Source organism: Carlito syrichta, unplaced genomic scaffold, assembly GCF_000164805.1.
Source record: "Carlito syrichta isolate Samal-C Ts95f unplaced genomic scaffold, Tarsius_syrichta-2.0.1 Scaffold301761, whole genome shotgun sequence".
NCBI lineage: Eukaryota > Metazoa > Chordata > Mammalia > Primates > Tarsiidae > Carlito > Carlito syrichta.
The window spans coordinates 939,618-963,173 of NW_007245857.1; the positions used below are offsets into that span (position 1 = coordinate 939,618).

The window sequence follows — 23,556 nt, forward strand, 5'->3', positions numbered from 1 at the left end:
CGCCTCAGCCTTCAAGTAGCCGGAATTACAGGCATGCGCTACCACACCAGGCTGATTTTTTGATTTATTGTAGAGATGAGGTCTCGCTGCCCAGGTGGGTCTCAAACCCGCGGGCTCAGGCAATCCACTCACCTCAGCCTCCCAAAGGCGCAGGATTACAGGCTGAGCCACCGAGCCCGGCTCGTTGTTTAATTTTTTAAGTAACTGCAAAATTGTCTTCCAAGGTGATCATAGCATTTAATGTTCCCAGCAGCAGTGGATAAGAGTTCCAGTTACTCTATCTACATCCTTGCCAATGCTTGATTTGGTCAGTCTTTTTAATTTTAGCCATCTGAATAGATGTGTGATAGTACATGATCGTGACTTTAATTTGCATTTCCCTAACAACAAATTATCTTTAGTATCTTTTTATTTGCTTATTTCCCATCAGTATATCTTTTTTAGTGATGTATCTGTTCAAATATTGTGTTCATTTTTAAATTGGATTGTTTTCAGATTATTGAGTTTTGAGGGTTCTTTTATATATGCTGGATACAAGTCAAATAGGTGATTGAGTGTGTGGTTTTTCCCAGTGCTAGATTTTACATTCTCCTACACTGTCTTTCTAATTTTGAGTTTTTAATTTTGTTGAAGTTCAGTTTATTAATTTGTTCTTATACAACAGAATATGCTTTGGGTGTTGTAGCTAAGACTCTTTGCCTGACCTAGAGTCCCAAAGAGTTCTCTTATGTTTTCATCTAGTTGTTTTATAGTTTCAGCCTTTAAATTTATGTCTCTGATCCATGTTGGGTTGTTAGTTTTTTTTTAAATGGTGTGGGGTATGGACTGAAGTTCTTTCTGTTTGTTTGCTTATAGTGTCTGGGAATCTCCTTGTTATAACACCATTTGTGAAAAGACTATTCTTTTTCCACTAAATTAATTGCCTGTTCAGCCTTTGCTAAATATCAATTGGCTATATATGTGTGAGCCTACTTTGGACTCTCTGTTCTGATCCATTGATCTGTTTGTGCATCTTGACCTATACCATGCTGTCTTGATGACTGTTGTTTTATAGTAGTCTTGGAGTCAGGTAGTATACGTTCCTCCCTTTGTTTGTTGTTTGTTTCAGATTTGTTTTGGCTATTCTTGGTCCCTTATGATTACATGTGCATTTTAAAATCATCTTGTCAATTTCTATTTTTAAAAAATGCCTGCTGAGATTTTGAATGAGGTTGTATTGAATCTGTAGGTCAATTTGGGGATAATTGAAACTTAACAATATTGAGACTTCTACTCCATAGTTATGGTATATCTCCTTTCTCAAGTTTTTAAAAATTTCTCTCAGCAGTATTTGAAAGATTTTAGCATACAGGTCCTGAGTATTCCTTACTTTTACTTACTGATGCCATTGCAAGTGGCATTACATTTTTTAAACTTCTGAATGTTGGTGGCTAGTGGGTAGAAATATAATCACTTTTTATATACTGTTCTTCTATTCTGCAACCTTGCTAAACTCATGAGTTCTAACAACTTTTTTTGCATCTATTGAGGTCAGCATATGATTTTTTCTTCCTTATGTTATTACAGCAAATTACACTGACTTTCAAATGGGGAAGCAGGCTTGCTTTCCTGGGATAAGTCCAGCTTGTTTATGACGTACTATCCTTTTCATTATTGTTGTAATTGATTTGCCGACATTCTGTTAAGAATTTTTGCATCTGAGTTCAAGAGAGAGCCTTGCTCATCACTGGCTTCCGCTGGTTTGGCTGGATCTGAGCGAGGGGTGCCTGTCAGGCAGCTCATAGATACAAACATGATAAGGTAGAACTGCTCCTCCATCAAGGGCTGTGAGTAGTGATGGTTCCCACAAAGGAGATTTTAGGCAAATGAACACCCCAAAACATGTCTCCTATATACTGTGTGGGCCCACCCTCAGGAGGGTGTCATCTCCTTCTCCCCATCCTGAGTGCCCACCTGCTGCTGGTGTGACCATGCCATGCCAAAGTCACTTTCCCTCCTGAGGGACCCAGTAGAGATGTGAATCAAGGGCCTGAAAAATATTCCTATGTTTTGAATCACTAATCCCTGTTTTCAGAATTTCTTCTCCAGAAACACTCTGTGATGTAGAAATAGCTTTATCCACAGAGATGTTCACTGCAGCATTGTTTAGAACTCATATTTCCAAGAGGAGGAGACTGGCTGAGGAAATAACATCACGTCTGCCAAATGGAAGACTACATAGCTATTGAAGGAGTGATTTATGAAGATGGTAGCGACAGTGGGAAATCTCACATGTATCCTTAGGTGAAAGTAGAAAAACAGGTTATGGAATTCTATGTGTCACCAGATAAGGAATCGACTGAAAGAGGCAGCTAGTGTGCAACAAAGGAGGATTGTTTCCTGGGCGGAACTATTCTTTGTCTTACTCTGGTTTCCAAAATTTCTTGAATAAGTATAGGTTCCTTTTATGGATTTAAAAAAAATCATAATTAAGAAAGGGAAGAGTAGAATTTGCTGTCTCCGAGGCAGCCACCCCCTGGTTGGCCAGGCTGGGGGTGGGGGTCACGTCTGGTCTTAGCTCAGTGTCTGGTCTCAGTGCCACCCTCTCACTGTCTTTCAGGCTTTGGGAACCATCACTGCAGTGCCTGTCACAGGTCCTCAGGTCAGCTCCTTGCAGAGGTTGGCCGGGCAAGGAGCGGCAGTGCTACCTCAGGTAAGCAGCCCGCAGGTGGGCCTGGTGTGTCCACCCATCTGTCCCTGTGTTCTCTGTCTGCAGCCCCTCAGCACGAGGATTTTGGTGGGCACCCTCTGGGTCCCTTCCCAGATGGCGCTTTCCCTTCCTGCCTCCTCCACCCATTTTTCGATGGAGACATTGGGACCAGATCCGGTTTTTCAGTGAGGAATTGGGAAATCAATTTAGTGGGTCATGACCAGAATTTTTTTTTAAATGGCATAATCTAGGCTAAACTAAAATAGAGGTATCAAGATACATCATATGCATTGTTTCTTGAACAACTTGTTTCTGTACTGGGTCACACGTAACATATATTTTTAACTATGGGTCATGGTAAAAAAAAGTTTGAGAAATTCTAGACGAGGCGATTCATTTCAGGAGGCAGCTCAGGCACTGACTGGCTGGAGGCCCTGGGTTCTCACCCAGGCTTCCTTGACTGGGTTCCAATCTTGGGACAAGTCACCTGGCCTCTTAACCTTCCTGGGCTGAGGCGTCTCACCTGCAGAGGAACGAATGCAGGTGCCTGAATGGCCCATCACTGGCTGTGAGGGTTGAATCAGAGAACAAAGCATGTATAACTGTGCTTGATACAGAGCAAACACTCAGTAATTATTGACCAGTACCTTTACTACCACTAGCTCAACCTTGCTGAGCACCTGATGTATACACCATACCTGGCCAGGGGCTGCCAGCTGCAGAGATGAAGACAGTCCCTGCCTGTCCTGGGAATTCATGGCTGAACAGATTCCCCCAGCTTGGGGATGGTGAGAGGTGGCTGCATGTGACTGTCGTCCATGTGGCAACCTTTCCCAGGTGCCCACCTGTGCCGAATCCAACAGGGTCTTGTCACTGCGAGGCTCAGCATCTGGAGGGAGGACAGACAAGGAAGCAGATACTCTGAATCCGGGGTGATCTGACCATGTCAGAAGGACACCCTGGGGGTGGTGGGAGCCCTGAGGAGACCCATCACACGCCTGGGAGTCAAGGAAGGCTTCCTGGAGGAGGTGGTGCTTGAACCAGGCCTCAGGGTGGGAGGATGTTGCAGGCCAAAATGGAGGGAGGCAGGCCTCAGAGGGAGAGCACTCCAGGGGAGAGCAGGGTGGGAAATAGAGGCAGGGGTGGTGAGGAGAACCAGACCCAAGCATAGGGAGAGTGGGAGGCCAGAGCAGGAAGGGAGATGGAGGGGCCGGTGGGGACCTTTCAGGGACCTCGGAGTCAGGTTTCCCTTGTCAGGACCTGTGGGTAGTAGGGAGCTATGCGAGGCTTCTGAGCGAGGGAGGGCTTGAGGGAGAAGCTTCTGATCAAGATCAGTGTTGTTTCCCTCTGGACCGTGCCCACAGCCTTCTACCTCTTGCCCTCCTGCCTCCTGGGCTTCTGACTCCATGGTTCTCCCTTGCTGTCCTCTACCCACAAACGTCTGGACTTGACATTGGCCTGGTGGCCTCCAGGTCAGTCAGCTAGGGCCAGAATGTCCCAGTGTACACCGGGTCCAGCTACCAGCTGCTGCTGCCACTGGAAGCTCAAGGGGAGTATAGACAGCCTGTGATGGGGCCAGCCTGACCGAGCCAGCCACAGATGCAAAAAAAGGAGTGAGGGCTGAGCAGGGAGGACCTGGAGCCCTCCTGGTCTGGGGCTGCACACATCTCCAGGCCACACAGGCTGAAGGACTACACATTTGGGCCAAACCCTGAGCCTCTGTTGAGCTTATTTTCAGTGTTTGGCCTCTGCGATTAGGGCTGGCTCACCCATCCTGAGTCCGGGTTACATAGGCTTAGGCCAGGGTCAGCCAGACCACACTGGCAAACCCCAAATGACCAGGGAGGAGCCGACAGAACACAGAATAGCAGTCACCACAGCTGGGGTCTCGCTGACCACCCCTCGGACATTCATCCACCCCCATGCCAGTCCTCCAGTGGCCGAGAATAGCAGGTCACCAGCCGGTGACTGCAGCTGAGACCCAGCAAGTACCAGAAGGATTCTTTCCTCAGTTTTCCGCATTTGGTGTTGGTGTTTGGTTGGGCCATGAACCTGGTGTCAGGGGCCAGAGGTTCTGACCACTGGTGCTGAGGACAGAGTGGCAGGATCACCTGAACCCAGGCTGGCCACGCCACCTGTTGTGGCAGGACCCTGATACTGGAGGGCAGGCCCATTTTCCTAGGGCCCACTGTGATGGGATGGGAGGGGCACCAGAATAGAGGTCCATCGCCATGCCAGGTACTGGTGAGAAGCTCACGGGAGCTGCCTTGGACCAGTCCCTCCACACGTGTCATTGAAGAAGGGACGGGGGGAGATAAAGAGGCCAGCACAGTGCTCTGTGACCTCCACTAATGCCAGATGGACTTGCAGAGGTCCTGGGTTCAAGTCCCACCACCCTGATGATAACGGCTATAGCATCATTCTTATCTGCTAAGTCTCTCCACTCCAAGCCTCAGTTTGCTTATCTGTAGAATAGGCCAGTATGCCTACCCTACGGTAAGGTCGCAGCGGGGCTCAGGTAAGATGAAAAGTCAAATCAGGTCTGTCTCCAAGCCTCCATCTCCTGTCTCTAAGGAGGTGATATTCGTGTGGCCCTCCCAGGGTTGGGGTGGCCTCCTCTGAGAACTGAGGTGTTCCTGGTTCAGTGTGTAGGGTCAGCACTGTGGTGGTGGCTGTGTGATGGTTTGAAGGAATGCTGGTGAGGGATGTGGTGACATCCCACATTTGGGGCAAGCCTGATACTGTGCATTTTTTTCACTCCAGTCCCAGGTGGTTCCCATCACAGATGAGGGACCTGGGCCCAGGCACATTCCAGTATGTCCCTGAGACCACAGAGATCGCAGAGGAGACAGGATTCGCCCCAGACTACTGTCCAGAGCCCTGGTCTGGACCACACAGTGGCTGCCTGCAGCTGCCAGCAATATACCTTAACTCCTTAGAGAATGACACGTCAATCACACACAGCTTCATGGTTTTCGCGGGCACACAGTGGCAATGCCCACCCAGAGGGAGATGAAGAATTGGCAGGGTGGGACTCCCCTACTCCGCCCAAGGGCAGCACTCTCTGGACTTCCAGGGCCAGAGCAAGCTTTGGCCTCATGCCTCCAGACACTGCCTTCCCATCCTCCACCCCTCACCCCATTTTCTCCGAGTGGAGCTGGGAGGGACTTGGACCCAGAGTGGCTCCTCCTGAGCTCCGTGACTGGTCTGTGCGAATCCAGAAGGGAGGCATCGGGGTCAGGGTCCTGCCCCCTGGGAGGTCTTGGCAGCCCCATGCCCTTTCCAATGCTGTCCCCTCATCTGGAACCTGGACGGTCTCTGAGCCAGGGCTGCCCCTCCCCTGTGCCTTTCAGACATGCCTGTATGTTTCTGTGTGTCTGACCGCACACCTGTCCCTTCCTCCCAGGTTAGGCCAAAGACTCTGATCCCAGACAGCCTCCCCGTCACCCCGGGCCGGGACCGGCCACCCAAGCAGCCCCCAACATTCCAGAAGGCCACCGTGGTCAGCGTCAAGAACCCCAGCCCAGCCCTCCCCACCGCCAACAACACCGTCAGCCATGTGCCAGCGCCCGGCAGCCAGCCCCAAGCCCTCACCGAGCCCGCTGCCCTCGCCTCTCCCCTGAGCAGCGCCGGGGTGGCCTACGCCATCATCTCCACCGCCCCCAGCAATGTCACCGCCATGGCCCCCAGCACCGCCGTGTCTGTGGTTAGCGACAGCATCAAAGTCCAGCCCCTCCTCATCAGTGCCGACAACAAGGTGAGTATCCGCCAGAAGGCTCCGGACAGGACACGTCTCCACACAGGGGAGGCCTCGAGGGCCGTCGTCCAAGAGAAGCCAAAGGAACAAGGCCTGGGCAGAATGAATCACTGGGAGACGGGATGATCCAGAGGCCAAGTGAATGAATGGGGTAGAAGCAAGAGCGAATGAATGGGGTGTGAACATTGATGATGGCAGTGAACCCGTGCGTGAACAAGTGAATGAATGTGTGAATCAAAGAAAACATAGCTGAATGCATTAATACCAGTGGAAAAGGAATCATTGATCAACTAATGTGTTAGTTAATTCACTGGAATAAGTAGCCAATTAATAAGATGTGCAGCTGAGTGAACCGCTGGAAGAGAGCCCGGCGTGGATGACCTGCCCTTGCTGGTGGAGTCACATGGTCAAGGGCTTTCTGTCCACTTCAAGTGCCCGAATGCAAAATTTCCATGCTTTCCTGCCAAGATTTAAAACCAAAACTGGCCGGGCTCGGTGGCTCAGCCTGTAATCCCAGCACTTTGGGAGGCCGAGGCAAGTGGATTGCCTGAGCCCGCAGGTTTGAGAGCCACCTGCGCAACTTGGCGAGACCTCATCTCTATAGTAAATCAAAAAAATTGGCCGGGCGTGGTAGCGTGCGCCTGTAGTTCCAGCTACTTGGAAGGCTGAGGCGGAGGGATCGCCAGAGCCCAATAGGTCGAGGCTGCAGTGGCTGGGAGTGTGTCACTGCACTCCAGTTTGGGCGACAGAGAGAGACTCTGACTCAAAAAAAATAAAAATAAAACAATAAAACCAGAACTAAGATCCCCTGCCCGTTTCCCTCTCAGCCTCTTGGCAGTTGTGCTGTTCGAGGCCTTGGGGGCTGCATCACCACTGCCGTCTCCTCTTTCTGACCTCTTTTCCTTTGTCCCCAGTTTGGGGTCTGCCAGACTGCCCCTCTCTTGCTGGTGGCTGGGTGCCTTCTGTTTGCCCAGCCTGGATGGTGGTGCTTGACTGTCTTGTGAACTCACGTTATTGCATCCCATTTATTTCTGGGAGTGTTGTGCTTCCAAACCCTCCCACCCACTGGTGGCATCTCGAAGGAGTCTCAAAGCCTGAGGAGTTCGAATGGGCCAGGATGGAGCCTGATGTGAAAGGGGTGCTTAGATATCTAAAGGATGTATCTGTTTCACTGCAACCGCACCAGCATTCCGTGTTGGCGTTTTAGACGTTTTGCTCATTTAACAGGCACACACCAATGCCTCATTGTTGAAAGTTGAATTCCTTTGGCTATTTTTAAGCTTGAATATTCTTCCTATACTTCTTAAGAATTCTATCTCCTTATGTGTGACTTGTTTAAGGATGTTCTTTGCCCTTTTTTTCTATTGGAGATCTTAATGTTTTGCTTCCCATGAACATGGAAAGGAGAATTTGAGTTTTTAAAATGTGATACAAAGAAGAAAGAACTTCCCTTAAGTCAGCAGAAAAATGGATTTTCTCTTCATGTTCAGGAGCCTTGAATACACAAGATAGTCACCGCATGTGCTTGAGGGAGAAAACCTACAACAAATTTCAGTAATTCCTAGCTTGGGTCAGACCCCGGCTGAGGGATCTAGTGAATTCCTCTTCCTTGGATCCACGAAAAATAAGGATTCTTTCCCAATTCCCCATCCAAAGAAATAAAATACTAGGCCTCAGATGAAAGGGATTCTGGCCAGAGAGAAGCTGGGCAGGATGAGGTGTTGCCAAACTGAATTTTAGTGTCAGACTCTGATCAAACCAGATTATCCCCTGAACCCTGAGGAAGACTGGCTAAGACCGGGCTGCCTGGGCGAGGCAGAGTGTGGTCTGGTCCATTCAGCCTGGATGTTGGTGCTCGACCAGAGTGCAACCTGATCTCTTTCCCCACCTTTTGCACGGTAGAGTGAAAAAATAGCGCATGATTCCCACGCCCCCTCCCCGCTCAGGCTTGACTGTCTCAGGCAGTGGCCTGAGGGGGACCAGGAGGCAGCAGCCAGACTGACCCAGAACAAGTACCTGCCTCTCTGCCCCCTGACTTGATGGCCTCAGGTGAGGAGCAAGTGTGAGCCCTCTTGACCTCAGCTTACCTGCGGCTGAGCTGGGAATAAAAGCCAACCTCTCCCAAGTCCCTCCCAGCCTCCCTGGAGAGAGGCCTTGCCAAGGTTGTCCTGAGGAGCGAACTGAGGCTCAGAGGCTGAGTGACCTCCCTGAGGCCACACTGCTCTGACATGGCGGGACAGGATTGGAGCCCAGAGCCTGCTGGTTCCTGACCCAGGCTGACTTCTCGTGCAGCCCGCCTCCCTGTGGAAAGGCCGTCAGGAGGGTCAGTCGGGTGCTGGACCCACAAGTGGTGTGAGCCATCTTGCTCTTGGGTGCCCCGCCTGCCAGGATGTGCCTAGCCCTGGCTCTGGGGGCCCTGCCCACCTCCCCTAGCTACCCTCACCCCTCCTTCCTCCACCCCTCCACTCCTCCCTCCCTCCTTGTGCCCCATCCCTCCCTCTCCAGCTCCCTCACCCCTGCCCTCTCTCTCACCCCTCACTCCCCATCACTACCCCCTCACCCCTCCATGGCATCTTCCAGGTCATCATCATTCAGCCTCAAGTGCAGACGCAGCCCGAGAATACGGAGGAGCCATCTCAGGGAGCTCAGGCCACCAAAAAGAAGAAGGAAGACCGGCCCCCGACCCAGGAGAACCCCGAGGTAAGGCACCCTCGCTAGAGGGCCCAGGCCCTGCAGGGGTCACTGTGGGAGGAGGTACTGTCCTGAGCAGGGACAGTCTCACTATGGGGTGGTCCTCACAGGCCTCGGGCACGGCCACCCTGTGCAGTAGGTGCTCCTGGGGTGAGGACTCTCACCCCATAAACTAAGGGGTCCCTTTCAGGGAGGCATTGGCTGGACGGCAGGGTGGGTCAGTGGTTAGCATAGAATCCAGGGCCCTTCTACGCCACTTGAGTCCAGCACAGTCAGTGTCCAGCATGGTACCCTGGGCAGCTCACAGCTGTCCCCTCAGCTGTGAAGTGGGAATGGAAAGGCCTCCTCCCTCACGGGACTGCTGAGAGGAGGCCATGAAATGACATCTGCTGAGACCCCGGACAGTACCTAGCAGGGACTGTTGGCTGTCATGCCCCATCCCAGGAGCCCTGGTTGCGGGCCCCTTGGTCCTGAGTCCGGGAGGGGATGGATCTCCTCTGGGCAGCATGTGGCCCTGAAGTGGCCCCTGCTGCTTCCCTCTGTCATGACCAGTGTGGGAAGGTGGCCAGAGAGGACCCTGGACGCTTTAGAAGTAGCTGCCACCTCCTGTTGGTGCAGGAGATGCAGGCGTCTCCTGCGTGCCCAGAGAACTCCCCAGAAATTGCACATGAAACCATCTCCCCCAAAGGTGGAGGGATACATAGGCTCCTGTTGAACCATCCACGTACCTGGCGGACACGCAGCCCTGGCAGCCGCTGACACATAGCCACTCTTTGCTGAGCTGGTGGCTGCCTGCAGCAGGTGTGCTATCTTACCTCTCAGCATCTGGGCCAGATCCAGCCCGGTTTCCTCTCCTCTGGGCCTTTCTCCATGCGACTCTTCCCACTGGTTTCCTTCTGCCTCCCTGCTGTGCCCCCCTTCATCCCACGAGATGCGGCTCAGCCATGGCCCCCAGGGGCCCTTCTCTGCCCGTTCTGCCCCCACTGGGAGTGTCCTGCCCCCAAAGGGAGCCCCCTGCCCTCGATGGGAACCCCCGGACCCCAAAGGGAGCGCCCTGCCCCTGCCTCTCTGGCTCCTGCAACTCCCTACGATCCTTTCCACCCATGTGCTGTCCATATCAAAGGAAGTCCATCGTCTACCCTTCATGTCTTTCTTTAGTTGTCATATACATCTTTGAGTCTGCTCCCTGCCAGGCTCTGTGCCACAGGTTGAGGACGCTGAAATGTGGGCAGAAGTGGTCCTCGCCCCAGGGAAATGCACTTCTATAGCCAGAGACAGGCATGGCTACAAAGGACTCTGATGTGGTTTTAAAAATGTCAAGTGTCATCAGAGAGTTCCAAATTTAGGGCCACAGGCGATGAGGGGAGAGGGGAGAGCCACGTGTCCTCCAGGAAGGGCTGAGGAAGGCTTTGCAGGGGAGGGTGTGGTTGGCGGGGGCCGGAGGAGTAAGTGGGACCCAACAGGGTGAGAGGCAGGGGGGACACACGTCAGTGGAAGGGACCCCTGTGGACAGTAGCACGGAGGTGAGGAGGGCTCAGCACGCCAGACTCGTCAGCTGGACTGTCGGCCTGCAGATAGCATATGTGCATGAGAGTGTCTAAACGTAGGGTTAGGACAGACGTCGGACCCTAAACCTGGAGGATCTGAATGTGAGCTGCCAAGGTGGCATTTTATTCCCCAGGTAATGGGGAGCCATGGAGTGTCTTTGAGCAGGAGAGCAACTTGGTTATTGTCCTTTGATATGCCCCAGAACAAATAAAGTCAACTGCTAGAGGAGGCTGCGATGTGGACCAAGTCTCTTCTATGGCCCCAGGCCCATTGTCTCAAGAGAAACAATCCATTCCATTTCATGGCAATGTCCGAGCGCCTACTGTGTGCATGGTGAGGCCCTGGGTCAGCTCTTGGCTCTCCCATGGGTACCCTTGCGCACCCTCGGCATTCAGGAAGGTTTTCTGGGTGGCTTCCCTTTGTTCTCTCAAAGTATATCTTAGTCAATTATTGCGCATTTATACAATTAGTATAATTACATCTAACTACATAATTAGTGTAAATATGTGTGATGACTTAAATAGAACTTGCAATTACAACACGTCCTGGTGTAACAACCCTCAGTCAAGTTTCTTTTAAAAGAGGGCAGAGAAGCTTGCGCCGAACAGGCCTGCCAGACTCAGAACCTGTTTGTGAAGTGTCCACGTTGAGAGCCCTTGAAGCCTGAGCAGCGGCGACCAAGAAACAGCACTGTCTGGGCCATCGGGAGCTCAGGGTTGGTGGGTGGGGGCGTGGGTTTTTGTGAAGAAGCATGAGTGAATATTTGTGAGCCAGCTGCAGCAGTAGTTCCTGAGGCAGAGGCATGACCCTGGCCCGAGGGAGGCCAGCCCGGAGCTGCGCTGGACAGCACAGGAGATCAGCAGAAAGGACGTTGGGTCTACCGGTGCCCCAGAACGACTCGTGGACATCGTGGGGAAGAACACATCCGTAGCTCTTGGATGAGGCATGTGCGAAGAATAGCAGAATGCGATGGAACCACCTAGAAGAGTGTTTGCTGCCAGCCGGAGTGCTTTGCATGGCTCAGACTTGGCCTCTGTGCCAGAGACTGTTGTTAGCCCATTGTACAGATGGGGACACTGAGACCCAGAAGTAGTGATGGTTAGAGCTGGGAGCCACACCAGGTAGATCAGCCAGAATGACTGCTCAGGACAGTCATGAAGAGGCTGACGCTGTCCTGGGATCTCCTCCTCCCCTGGTTTTCCCACTCGCAGCCCCCAGCTCTGCAGAATGTGGGTATAAAAGGGTCCCCATGACTAGCCCGCCCTGGGGCCACAAGGCTGGCCTCGTCTGCTCCAGGGCCCCTGCACTCCCAAGGGATTCCAGTCAGCCAGTGAGCCATGGGACTGTGCTCCTGGCTCCTCATCTCTCTTTGCTGTGGCTGCTAAGGAGCTCACAGCCCAGTCTGGGACTCACCTCCAACAATTGTATAGGGCGTATGACATGGCTTCGCCTTATTTTCCTAAGTTTATTTTCCTTTCTCCTTTCTTTTTTTTAAACTATATGCCACTAAAGGTTTCATCTTTTTATTTATTTATTTATTTATTTATTTTTTTTGAGTCTGAGTCTCACTCTGTCACCCAGGCTGAAGTGCAGTAGCAGGCTCACAGCCACCACAGCCTCAAGCTGCTGAGCTCAGGCAATCCTTCTGCTTCAGCCTCCCAAGTAGCTAGAACTATAGGCATGCACCACCACACCCAGCTAATTTTTCTTGATTTGTTGTAGAGATGAGGTCTCACCAAGTTCCCCAGGCTGGTGTCTTGAACCCCTGGGCTCAGACAATGCTCTCACCTCAGCCTGCCAAAGTGCTGGGATTACAGGCATGAGCCAGCACGCCCAGTCCCTCCTTTCTCCTTTCTTCTTTATTTTGTATTTCAACGTACTATATCTGTACTACACAAATCCTTTTCCTGAAGTCAGAGTAGATATCAGTAAAAAGTGCTGATCCCTCCGGTATGCTCTGCTCTTCCTGTGACCAAGGTCAAAGCCTCCTTGAAGGACCTGTTTCTTTCTTGTGTGTGTGGCTGAGATTGCCTGGCTCATTCCTGAAGGACACCTGCTTGTCTGCTCTTCCAAGTCACAACCAGGAAAGCCAAAGTCTCTTGTGACCCTAAGGCAAGGGTTCCCAGCCCCTGCACTCCCCACATACCCACTTTGTGGCAGGCACATGTGGGATTCCCGATGCATGGCTGGCCTGCTAAACCCACACAGCTGCCCCTGCAAGTGAGATCGTGTCCCCTCCAGGGTGTGCAGACAGACCCCAGGCTCAGAGCGTCAAATGACTTGCTCCAGGTTATAGAGGAATGCAACAGCGTGAGCCCAGCAGGACCCCGACCTCAATGTCACTGGCCTTTCTGGTGTCCCACTGGGATCCCCGATTTCAGGGATGACAGAAAATGGCAACTGAATTATAGCAATAAGTAGAAATTGAAGACCAAAGAAAGCAACGTAGAGGTGGAAGCTGGAGGTGGACGGGGCTGCGGTGAGGCTGAGGTTCTCCGGCGCTTTGTGTGCCCTGGGATTCTCACAGGGAGAGCATTTCACAGTGGATGCTTCATGTCGTGATGCTCTGCAGTGCCAGGTGTGCATTCACACACTGAGTGTCACCCCTGCGAAATGAGTGGGCAGCTGGAGCTTGGGGACTCAGGGACATGTGGCTGCGAGCTTCACAGCTGACCGTGCTTTCTCTTCCTTCTCTTCCATATCCTCCCGTAGACTCTGCGGAGCAGACAGGGCAGGACTTAAGGCTCATTTTACAGATGAGGAAACTGAGGCTCAGAGGTAGCTATGTACACACAGTTACAGGTCCACATGATAAGCCCATTCAGAATCTGGGCTCCTGGCTCCCAACCCTTTCCGTCCCAAGGCCAGAGCTGTGGCCACCTGTTATCCTGGCCTTGCCTCCCTGGGCAAGTGCCTCATCCTTCCCTGCCATTCGCGTCCCCCTGCCCATCTCCCTGCCTTATATCTCCACTGGGCTCCTGCAGTGGAACCTGACAGGAGTCCCTGGCCCTCGGAGTGTTCCTCCACGCCTTTTCTCCCTTTCCAGGATTCCGAACCAACCAAGTCGCTCCCTTGATTTGAAATCCGTCAAAGCACACACCCCGTCAGGATGGCTCTCACTCAGATGGACCCCTCTGCTCCAGACCCACAGCAACAGCAGATAAAATGTAGACAGGGGCAAGAAAGATACAGCTGTGTGCCGCTATGTCCCAAGACACAGCAGCGAGCGAGGCCGATGCCCCAGGCTGTGGGGCTCCAGGTTCAGAACCGGACAAGGGCCACCCAGAGGGAGAGGGCAGCTCACGCAGGGTCATGGGTCCAGAGTTCTCTGGGCAAGAGAAGTGCAGGCAGGCCCTTCTCTGTCTGGGAGGCAGTCCGCGCCTGGGGCCACGGTTGAACGTGGGGAGCCGGGCCAGTGCTGGGGCCAGCACCAGGGCCAGCATCACCAAGGCCACTGCAGACTTGCTGAAAGGGAAAGGGACGCAGGAGGGAAAGAAAAAGCAAAGAAGAAGGTGGGCCCCAAAAGAGTCTGGATAGAGTCCTCATGTACATGAGATCTAATGCCAAGGATGACGATCAGTGAAATCAACATTTGGAATGTGAATTTATTCAAGATGAAGTTAATTTTGTGAAATCCTCCAGCAACAGCCATTATATAAATGTTTAGAATGCTCAAAAAATTTTTTTAAAAAGGGCATAATATCTAGAAACAAAGACTAATGAAGCAAAAAATCAAGGAAATAAAACAAGATTAGATCAGTATGAAAACTGAAGATCTAATCATGAAAAACATAATTAGATGAAATTTAAAAAAAAAAAAAAAACACTAAGCCTAGTGCAGTGACTCATGCCTATAATTCCAGTGCTTTGGGAGGCCAAAGCAGAAAGCTTGCTTGAGGCCAGGCGTTCTAGATCAGTCTGGGCAACATAGTAAGACCCTGTCTCTATAAAAAATTTAAAAATTAGGCAGGCATGGTAGCACATGCCTCTAGTCCCAGCTACTCAAGAGGCTGAGGCGGGGAGGATCGCTTGAACCCAGGTCAAGGCTACAGTGACCTATGATCATGCTACTGTGCTCCAGCCTGGGCAGCAGAGATCTTGTCTCTTAAAAAAAAACAAAAACCCAAACTTACTAGCCAGCATGAAGACAGAGAATTAGATCTTTGGAATAGGGCCCCATGGATGTAGCGCAGAGATGCAAACATGTAAAAGAAAAGTACGTAGGAGCAGGTAAGGCCCAAAGGAAAGCAGAGAAACTTGAACTTTGATCCCAAGTTTCCCTGCTCTCAGCAGAAGGCGTGGGGGAGGGGTCAGTGGAGAAGCAGAGCTGGAAGAGGGTCCCAGGGCTAAAGAGCCCGGGTTTGAGTTCTTAGATCAAAATTAGTCTCCAAAAAGGCTAGACATTTTTGTCAAAGACAAAGAGAAAAGGCTTAAGCATCTACCTGGGCAAACACACAGATTCCCCACAGAGGAGTGACCGATGTGCTGGGGGTCCAGCAGCCTCAGCTGGCCAGCCACAGGGTAGGCCAAGGGAAAGTCACTGCCGGCTCAGTGGTCTATACCTCATTATGCTGTTTTCCTTTTTTTTTGAATTGGAGTCTCTGTCACCCAGACTGGAGTGCAGTGGCCTCAACCTGCTGGGCTCCGGCGATCCTTCTGCCTCAGCCTTCCAAGTAGCTGGAACTACAGGCACACGCTACCACTCCCAGCTAATTTTTTTATTTATCGTAGAGATGAGGACTCACCAAGTTGCGGGTCTTGAACCCGCGGGCTCAGGCAATCCACTCACCTCGGCCTCCCAAAGCGCTGGGATTACAGGCTGAGCCACCGAGCCTAACTATGCTGTTTTTCAAGAGCAAGGGCAAAACAAAGACATTTTGCACATGGAAAGACCAGGAGTTTTATCACCCACATGCCAACCCTAGATGAACTGGGCTTCAGCAGGGAGACAGGTGAAGCAATGGGGCATGAGCAACAGCAGTGGATACAGAAACTGAGATTCTAGGTATGTCTGTTTAAGGACAGACTGCAACAAATACCCAGCTTTGTTTATCAAGACAGCGAAAAAGAAAATGTTAGGCAACAATAACAAGTTTGCTGGAGGTGATGGAACATGCTAAGACCGGTGTCATGTTGGGGAGAAAGAGAGAAATATTAAATCACTTTAGACTTCCTTAGAAATATGTACAGTTAAGAGCATATGCTCAGAATATTTAGGCTAATCAGTAGAAAGAACAAAACATCACCTAAAGTCAGCAAGGAAAAACCAGTGTGTGTGGAGCACTTTTTTTTTCTTTCAGAAAGACCAAAAAGGAGGGGAAAAAAGATGAGAAACTGGAAATAAAAATAAAAAGGAAGAAATAGGTCCAAATATCTCAGTAACCATAATAAATACAAACGAAGTACATTTCTACTCTTAAATAGAGAAGTGAAAACAGATTCTAAAACAACACAATTCAGTTGTATGTTTCTTGTAAATACAAAGCACACAGAAAGGTTGAAAGTAAAGGAACGAAAAAGATATTAACATAAATACTAAAGAAACATCTGTCGAGAGAATTTAACAGACTGGGCATGGTGGCTCATGCCTGTAATCCCAGCATTTTGGGAAGCCAGGGCAGGAAGATCACTTGAGGCCAGGAGTTCGAGACCAGCATGGGCAACATAGCAAGACCCCCCATCTTTACAAAAAATTTAAGAAGTTAGCTGGGCATGGTGGTGCATACCTGTAGTCCCCTCTACTCGGGAGGCTGTCAGAGAATTGCTTGAGCCCAGGAGTTTGTGGCTACGTGGTTGTGCCACTGCGCTCCAGCTTGGACAGCATAACAAGACCTGTCTCTACAAAAAGTGATAATAAAATAACATTAAAAATAACATTAAATTAAAGAGAAATGAGCTGATATTTTTAAAAGACTTTACATCTTGAAAGGACCCTGAGTCCCAGGAAAAGTCGATGTGATTTGCAGGGGGGAAATGTTCCACCTTGCGTACCCCCAGTAAAGTACTATCAGTGGAAACAGAAGAATCCTGTAGGCATCCAGTCAAAAAACACCAAGCCACGTAGAGGGAAAGCAGTTAAGCCGGCATCTGGCTTTTCCACAGCAGCATTCAACTCCAGGATACAGCAGAGCAACATCTATAAGATAATGAAAGAATGAGCCAAGGATTTTATATCCAGCCAAGCTGTCCTTCAAGTTTAAAAGCCACAGATGCACAGGTTCAAGTCTGCCAGGAACCCAGGAAATGTTGCTGCCATGAGCCATTCAGGAGAAACCACTAGAGGTCCAACCCCAGGCAACCAAGAGACAACTGGAGAGACTTTGGTTCCAATACTGGCGTAAGCATCAAATACATGTAACTAGAGAGTAAACCAGAAACAGGATAAGGATGTCAGAATAGACTTTAGTATTCCATGCCCCAATAATGTGTTAACAAAAGAGTTAAGTAAAATGGAGAGGAGAAGGGAGGGGGAAAGATCCGGGGTGGCATGAGCTCTGGGATGATCTCATCCCTAGCAGTTGGGACTTTAAATGAATCAGAATATCATTAAAAACTGACATATTAAGGAGTACTATTTTTAACAAGGTGGAAGTAAAAATTGGAAAGGAGTAAACAGTATCTGAGATGATCCAGAAAACCTGAGAGAATTGACGAAAAAACTGCAGACAATATGAGAACTCAGCAAGGCGGTGGGATGTCAAATTAATGCATAACTATCGCTACTCTTCGTGGAAACGCATTGCAGCCTATCAGAAGTCTTATAGACAACTCCATTTGCAATAGCATCAAAAGGATGAAATGTCAAGAATAAGCATAATAAAAATATTCAGTACCCACTTGAGGAAAAACTTAAAACCCCCTAAGACAAAGAAGAAGAAGAGGAAGAGGAGGAGGAGGAGGAAGAAGAAGAAAAGGGAGACATATCATTGTTTTGAGTAGGAAAATTTCATAATATAAAATGATCATCATGTCCTAAGTTAATTTATAATTTTAACATCCCAGTAAGTATACCGACTGATTTCTTCATTCTCAGAACTACCTAAGGTGGTTTTTAAAATGTCACATGAAAAAAAAAAGCAAGAAGAGCCAAGGAAACTTGAACAGGAGAAACAGTAAAGGGATTCTGATCCTTCCAGATACTGAAATCCACTGTAAAGTCTTGATAACTAAACATGTGGCTGTTGCTCCTGGAGAGGCAGATTCAGGGAGCAAAGGAAAAGGCCCAGAAATAGACCCAAATATCGATGTGGTGATTGATTCTATGATCAAAGTGCCTCCTTAAATCCGTGGAATGATGGGATTTTCAATAAATGATATTGGAACAAATGGGGAGCCATCTGGGGGAAAATGGACCCAGACGTCACACCACAGACACTGGAATCAATTCCAAATGGATCCAAACTGGAAACATAAAAATGAAGCTGTAAGGAAATGAAACCCAAATCAAATATCAAATCACTGTATAACCTCGGAGACTCTAGCCAAGATTCAGAAATCCAAACACTGCACAAGAAAATATTGATACATTTTACTACATATGCATTTTTAAAAATCTGTGTGGCAACAAAACAAAAAACCCGGCCTCAGTGAAGCCCAATTCTCAACTTCACATGTGTTAGCTGTGCACATTAACTTCCTCCAGGGAGGAAATATGGAAGGGGAAAGAGGAACGTGACAGTGGGGACACTCGGCAGACACACCTCAACCAGGTGATGAGGGCATCCCTGGCGGTGGTGAGTCAGGTGGATAGTCTGTGCCCTTGGCATGATATGATGAGAAGGTGCTTTCCCTCCATGGTTTTCCTCCCAAACCTATCACCCCGGTACACACATGAGAAAAACATCAGACAATGCCCAACGGAGGGACATGCTCCAGAACACACCTGGCCAGTCCTCCTCGAGCCTGTCCAGGTCATCAAACAAAAGGAAAGGCTGAGGAACTCTCACAGCCCAGAGGAGCCTGAGGAGATGTGACGACTCAGTGTCACGTGGGATCCTGGATGCAATCCTGGGATAGAAAAAGACATTAAGCCGGGCTCGGTGGTTCAGCCTGTAATCCCATGCCTTTGGGAGGCTGAGGTGAGTGGATTGCCTGAGCCCGCGGGTTCGAGACCCGCCTGGGCAGCGAGACTTCATCTCTACAATAAATCAAAAAATCAGCCGGGCGTGGTAGTGCATGCCTGTAATTTCGGCTACTTGGAAGGCTGAGGCAGAAGGATCGCTGGAACCCAGCAGGTCAAGGCTGCGGTGGCTGGGAGTGGCTACTGCACTCCAGTCTGGGCGACAGTGAGACTCCAACTCAAAAAGAAAAGAAAAAGACATTAGATGGAAACTAAGAAAATCCAAATAAAGCATAGGTTTTAGTTAACTGTTCGGTGTTGAGTCTTTGGTTGTGATGAAGGTAGATGGATCCCCATAGTTAACAACAGAGTTGGGTGTGGGGTAGATGAGAACTCTCTGGAATTAGGCTTGCCACTTCTCTGTAAATCTAAAATGATTCTGAAATGAATAAGCCAGCCCCATATGCAAAATCAAAAGATAAAAACATAAGCTGGAAAAATACATTTGCAGGTCACATCACAAATGAAGACATATTAACTCATTAACTCCTCAAATCTTCCTCGAGCACCTGCTCTGTGCCCAGCACTGTGTGCAGCTCTAGGGAGAGTCCTCAGACAACGTGGTGGCTGCAGAACCCATGGCAGCTTCTCTTTCAAGGCTAGCAGGAGAGTCTCACTCTTGTCACCTACAAGGGTCAGATTTAACATAATATATCCAGAGAACAGCTCCCGTCACCTGTGCCATGTGACATCACCGATCCCATGGTATTCTCAGTCCTGCCCATACTCAAGGGAAGGGAGTTACATAAGATGGTCACACCAAGGGGTGGGGTCTGGGGAGCCTTCTTGCAATTCTGTCCACCACTGCAAGTGAATGTAAAATGAAAAGAAAAATAGTGAGCTCCGTATATGGTAAAGTATCATGACCTTTTAAACATCAAAAACAGGTAAACCCGAGTACTGTTCAGTAAGTGACAGAAGTGTTTGATGTGTGCATATAAAAAGGTAATAGTCATCACACAACTCATGGAGTACTACAAGAGGAGGAACTGAGCACCCAAGTACCCAAGGCACTAAGCAGTCTTGAAGCGGGAAGGTCTGTCCACCTCAACAAAGGAATGAGGGGGAAGATGACAGTAGAGATGCAACTTCCTGGTCCAGTGTCAGATTTTGAGTTGATTAGTGGGTTTATGGGTGTTCGGTTCATCTTCTTTTTTTTTTTTTTTTTTTAGAGTGGGAGTCTCACTCTGTCGCCCAGACTGGAGTGCAGTGGCCGCTCCCGGCCACCGCAGCCTCGACCTGCTGGGCTCTGGCAATCCTTCCGCCTCAACCTTCCAAGTAGCTGGAACTACAGGCACACGCTACTACGCCTGGCTGATTTTTTGATTTATTGTAGAGATGAGGTCTCGCTGCCCAGGCGGATCTCGAACCTGCAGGCTCAGGCAATCCACTCACCTCAGCCTCCCAAAGGCGCGGGATTACAGGCTGAGCCACCGAGCCCGGCTTGTTCGGTTCATTTTCAAACACACAACATGAAAGAGCCATGAAAGCACTGGTGATGTGGATGTGTCATGAATCAGTGATTAGCTCAGAGTGTGCACCTTAGGTCTTTCAAGTATGTTTGAAAAGGTGTGTTTATCCAACGTTTTCAAGGAACCCGCAACGGCTCAGAGGACCTCCTCAACTGAGCTGTGGGTGGCCTCTTTGGGAATCCGATTTCCCCGTGTTTCTTAGAAACTGACTAGGTGTCTGGAGTTGGGGTCCTCCATGGTTGGGGCACCCATGGGGTCTAACCCTGCACCTGCCACAGCAAATGTTTGTTGAGCACATGAATGAATGTTGAAGGCTGTGTTAATGCTTCTCTTTTTCCTTCCCTCAGAAAATCGCCTTCATGGTAGCGCTAGGCCTGGTTACAACGGAACACTTGGAAGGTAAGAGGAAGGACCCAGGCAGCGGCAGACTGGGTTGGGACTGAACAAAAGATATCGGATGGGGCCGGGCAGATGGCAGGAGTTCCTGGCTTCCGTGGCACACAGCAGTCTGCCAGGGGAAAGGTGTTCCTTGCCCTCAAACTGGAGGCAGCACAGTGCAAGTTATTTAGCTTCTGTGAAGCTGGGCATGGTGGCTTATGCCTGTAATCCCAGCACTTTGGGAGGAGGATTGCTGGAGCTCAGGAGTCTGAGACCAGCCTGGGCAACGCAGTAAGACCCTGTCTCCAACAACAAAAAAAACTACTTAGCTGCTGTGTGCCTCAGTTTCTTCATCTGTAAAATGGGATAGTAAACAAGCTTTCTTCATGGAGTTGTAAAGCACCAGAAGCAGTGCCCAGCACACAGACACAGCATGGGGGTGAGCCACCACTTCCCTACCATGGAACTGACCTGCGGCTGTCACATTCAAAATTGGAACATTAATTCCTTTGAGCAGACAGGTCACCATTGCTCTATGAAGGTGCTGTGTGACTTTACCGATGCAGACAGTTGCCAACGAGCTGTGAACTTCGTCACAGAATGCTAAGAGCAAGGACAACAACGTCACAGAATCTTAGGGCCTTACCGCACATATGGGGAAACTGAGGCCAGAAAAGCTGATCCCTTGCCCAAAGCCCAATAGCCCATTGATATCAGGCCCAGGCTGGAGTCCAGGACTCCTGGCTCCCAACCCAGAGCATTTCCCACCATGCCCACCTTACCTGCTGGAGACATTCTATGAAGCGAAAACACATACCTGAGTGAATCTGGGTGCCAGAAGGTAGACTCATTTTTGTTTCCTTAAAAGTGAGGAAAAGAGGGGAATGGACTGAACCCACGCAGAGCCTAAGCCGCTAGCAGTCTTTAATCTGAGGTAGAGGTTCTTCCTACCTCAACAGGCAAGTAACTGAAGCCCAGGGAAGGGAGGAGACCTGGCTAAGGTCACACAGCTCACGGAGGCCAGGCCGGGAGCAGAGCAAGCTTTCCTGAGCTTCGCCAAGCTCAGCATGCCAGGAGGGGGTTCAGGCCTTTCTGCACTGCCTCTGGGGAGAGTCTTGTCCCGTCATGTTCCCTGGGTCCGACTTGCTCCCTGGTGGCAGACGAAGCGTGCTGTGGGTGGGGAGGGACAGGGAAGTGGCACGGCCTTCCAGATCCCTGGGCAGGGAGGCCCCATCCCAGCAGCTCTTGCTCTTGCAGGCAGTTGCCAACAAAAGGCAGTTGGCCTTTCTCCTCTGCTTATGGGGTTCGGAAGCGTTCTTTGAGCTTTCCACCTGAGCATGTGAACTTGAGCGTGAGGAGTTACGCTGTCCTCGGCTTGCCTTTGAGAGCTTCTCAGGCTCCGACTTTGGAGCCAATAAGGAGGCGTGAGGTGATGAGAATGGAAGTCCCTTGTTCAAGTCCAGGTTACCAGCTTGGTAACCTTGGACAAACTCCTTCCCTACTGTTAACCTCAGTTTCCTCATCAGCAGTGCAAGAAAAACTGCATCCCTAAACTTTGTAGGATTATCATGGGGACTAGCGAAAAGTGCTTCCCTAATATGTTCCCGTTGTTATAAGTAGTCCTCGTCTGGAAAACCCTTCCCATCTCCTGCCCTGTGATACTCTAAGCGTGTATGTATATGGACTTTCCTCAGAGGGTCTGAGGTGCCTTACAAGAAACACGCTGAGTAATACTGAAAAGGTTTGAAAAATGAAACCAGGCTCAAGAGACAGAGATTAAAAATAACATCAAAACAGCTACACAGAGAGGCAGGTTGCAGACCTCACCTGACAGGGAGAGCAAGAGAAAGGAAAAGAAAGCACTCTTGGTAAACACAGCACACATCCTCACTCTCGCATGAAGCAAAGCGCACCAGGCTCCTGGGGAGGGATTCATGTTGGGCTGTGTGGGGTCAGCGGTTCACCGCGCAGCAGGCTTGCACCCAGCCTCTCCAAGAGCTGGGAATCTCATTCTGCAGCTCTGTGGGCCAGCATCTGACCAGTGGGTGTCTGCCATCCTGAGGGTCCCAAGAGATGGTCATGGGCTGGATCTCGACACACAAGGGGAGCCCTGTGTGAGAGTGAGCACCTGGGTCCTGGGTACCCATCACTCTCCCACCAATCTGCCATTCAACCTGAAACCACCAGAGCTGTCCTGCCAGGGAGTGAGTAATTCCTGGAGGCCCCACACCCCTGGTCACTCTGCAATGTGGATGCTGAGCGGATGGAGAGGCTTCGAAGCAGAAGGGGTCGGTGGTGCCTGGGGCTTGGCGAGGAAGTGTGTGGGGATTCCCGGGGCAGGAAGGATCCAGTAACCGCTATGTCTGTGCCTTTGCAGAAATCCAGAGCAAGCGACAAGAGCGGAAGAGAAGAAGCACAGCCAACCCTGCCTACAGCGGCCTCCTGGAGACCGAGGTGGGGACCCACCAGCCCATGCCACAGTGGGAGATGGGGGGCCAGGGGACAGTGAGTGCAGGGACTCCAGGAAATTCCTGGACCTCCCTTACTCTCTGTCTTTATTGCTGCCCCCGTCTGTCCTTACTGAGAGCGGGCTTGGGAATGACTATAAATATTATATCTTTCTCCACCTCCTGAGTGCAGAATCAGTTGCTAGAGAGATTTGGAAGAGGAAAATGTTGGTTTATTCCTAAGGGAAGCTGCACTGAGGGGTGTGCTCAGATGCGAGGTGCACTGGCTTCCTGACTCCACACTGAGTGTTGAGGCGAATCCCTGTCACAGGTAGGCTGGGTGCCCTGGTGTCTCGGGACCACCTGGCATCCCAGGACTACATTGAGCTTCACCTGGAGAGGCCACCCAGTTGGCTTGTGGTTGAGAGAGGCTGAGAATGTGCCTTGAAAGAGCT

The 23,556-nt window shown here is 50.3% G+C and overlaps 1 protein-coding gene across 1 annotated transcript in view; it reads left to right on the plus strand.

The window, feature by feature from the left end:
- The window catches only part of PHF21B (PHD finger protein 21B), a 38,036-nt gene that overhangs the window by 3,173 nt on the left and 11,307 nt on the right, over window positions 1-23,556 (plus strand). The window contains exons 3-7 of the mRNA XM_021710956.1: window positions 2,576-2,692; window positions 6,096-6,446; window positions 9,027-9,146; window positions 20,624-20,675; window positions 23,032-23,108. Coding sequence (XP_021566631.1) covers window positions 2,576-2,692; window positions 6,096-6,446; window positions 9,027-9,146; window positions 20,624-20,675; window positions 23,032-23,108 — 717 coding nt within the window. The remainder of the gene's footprint in view (window positions 1-2,575; window positions 2,693-6,095; window positions 6,447-9,026; window positions 9,147-20,623; window positions 20,676-23,031; window positions 23,109-23,556) is intronic.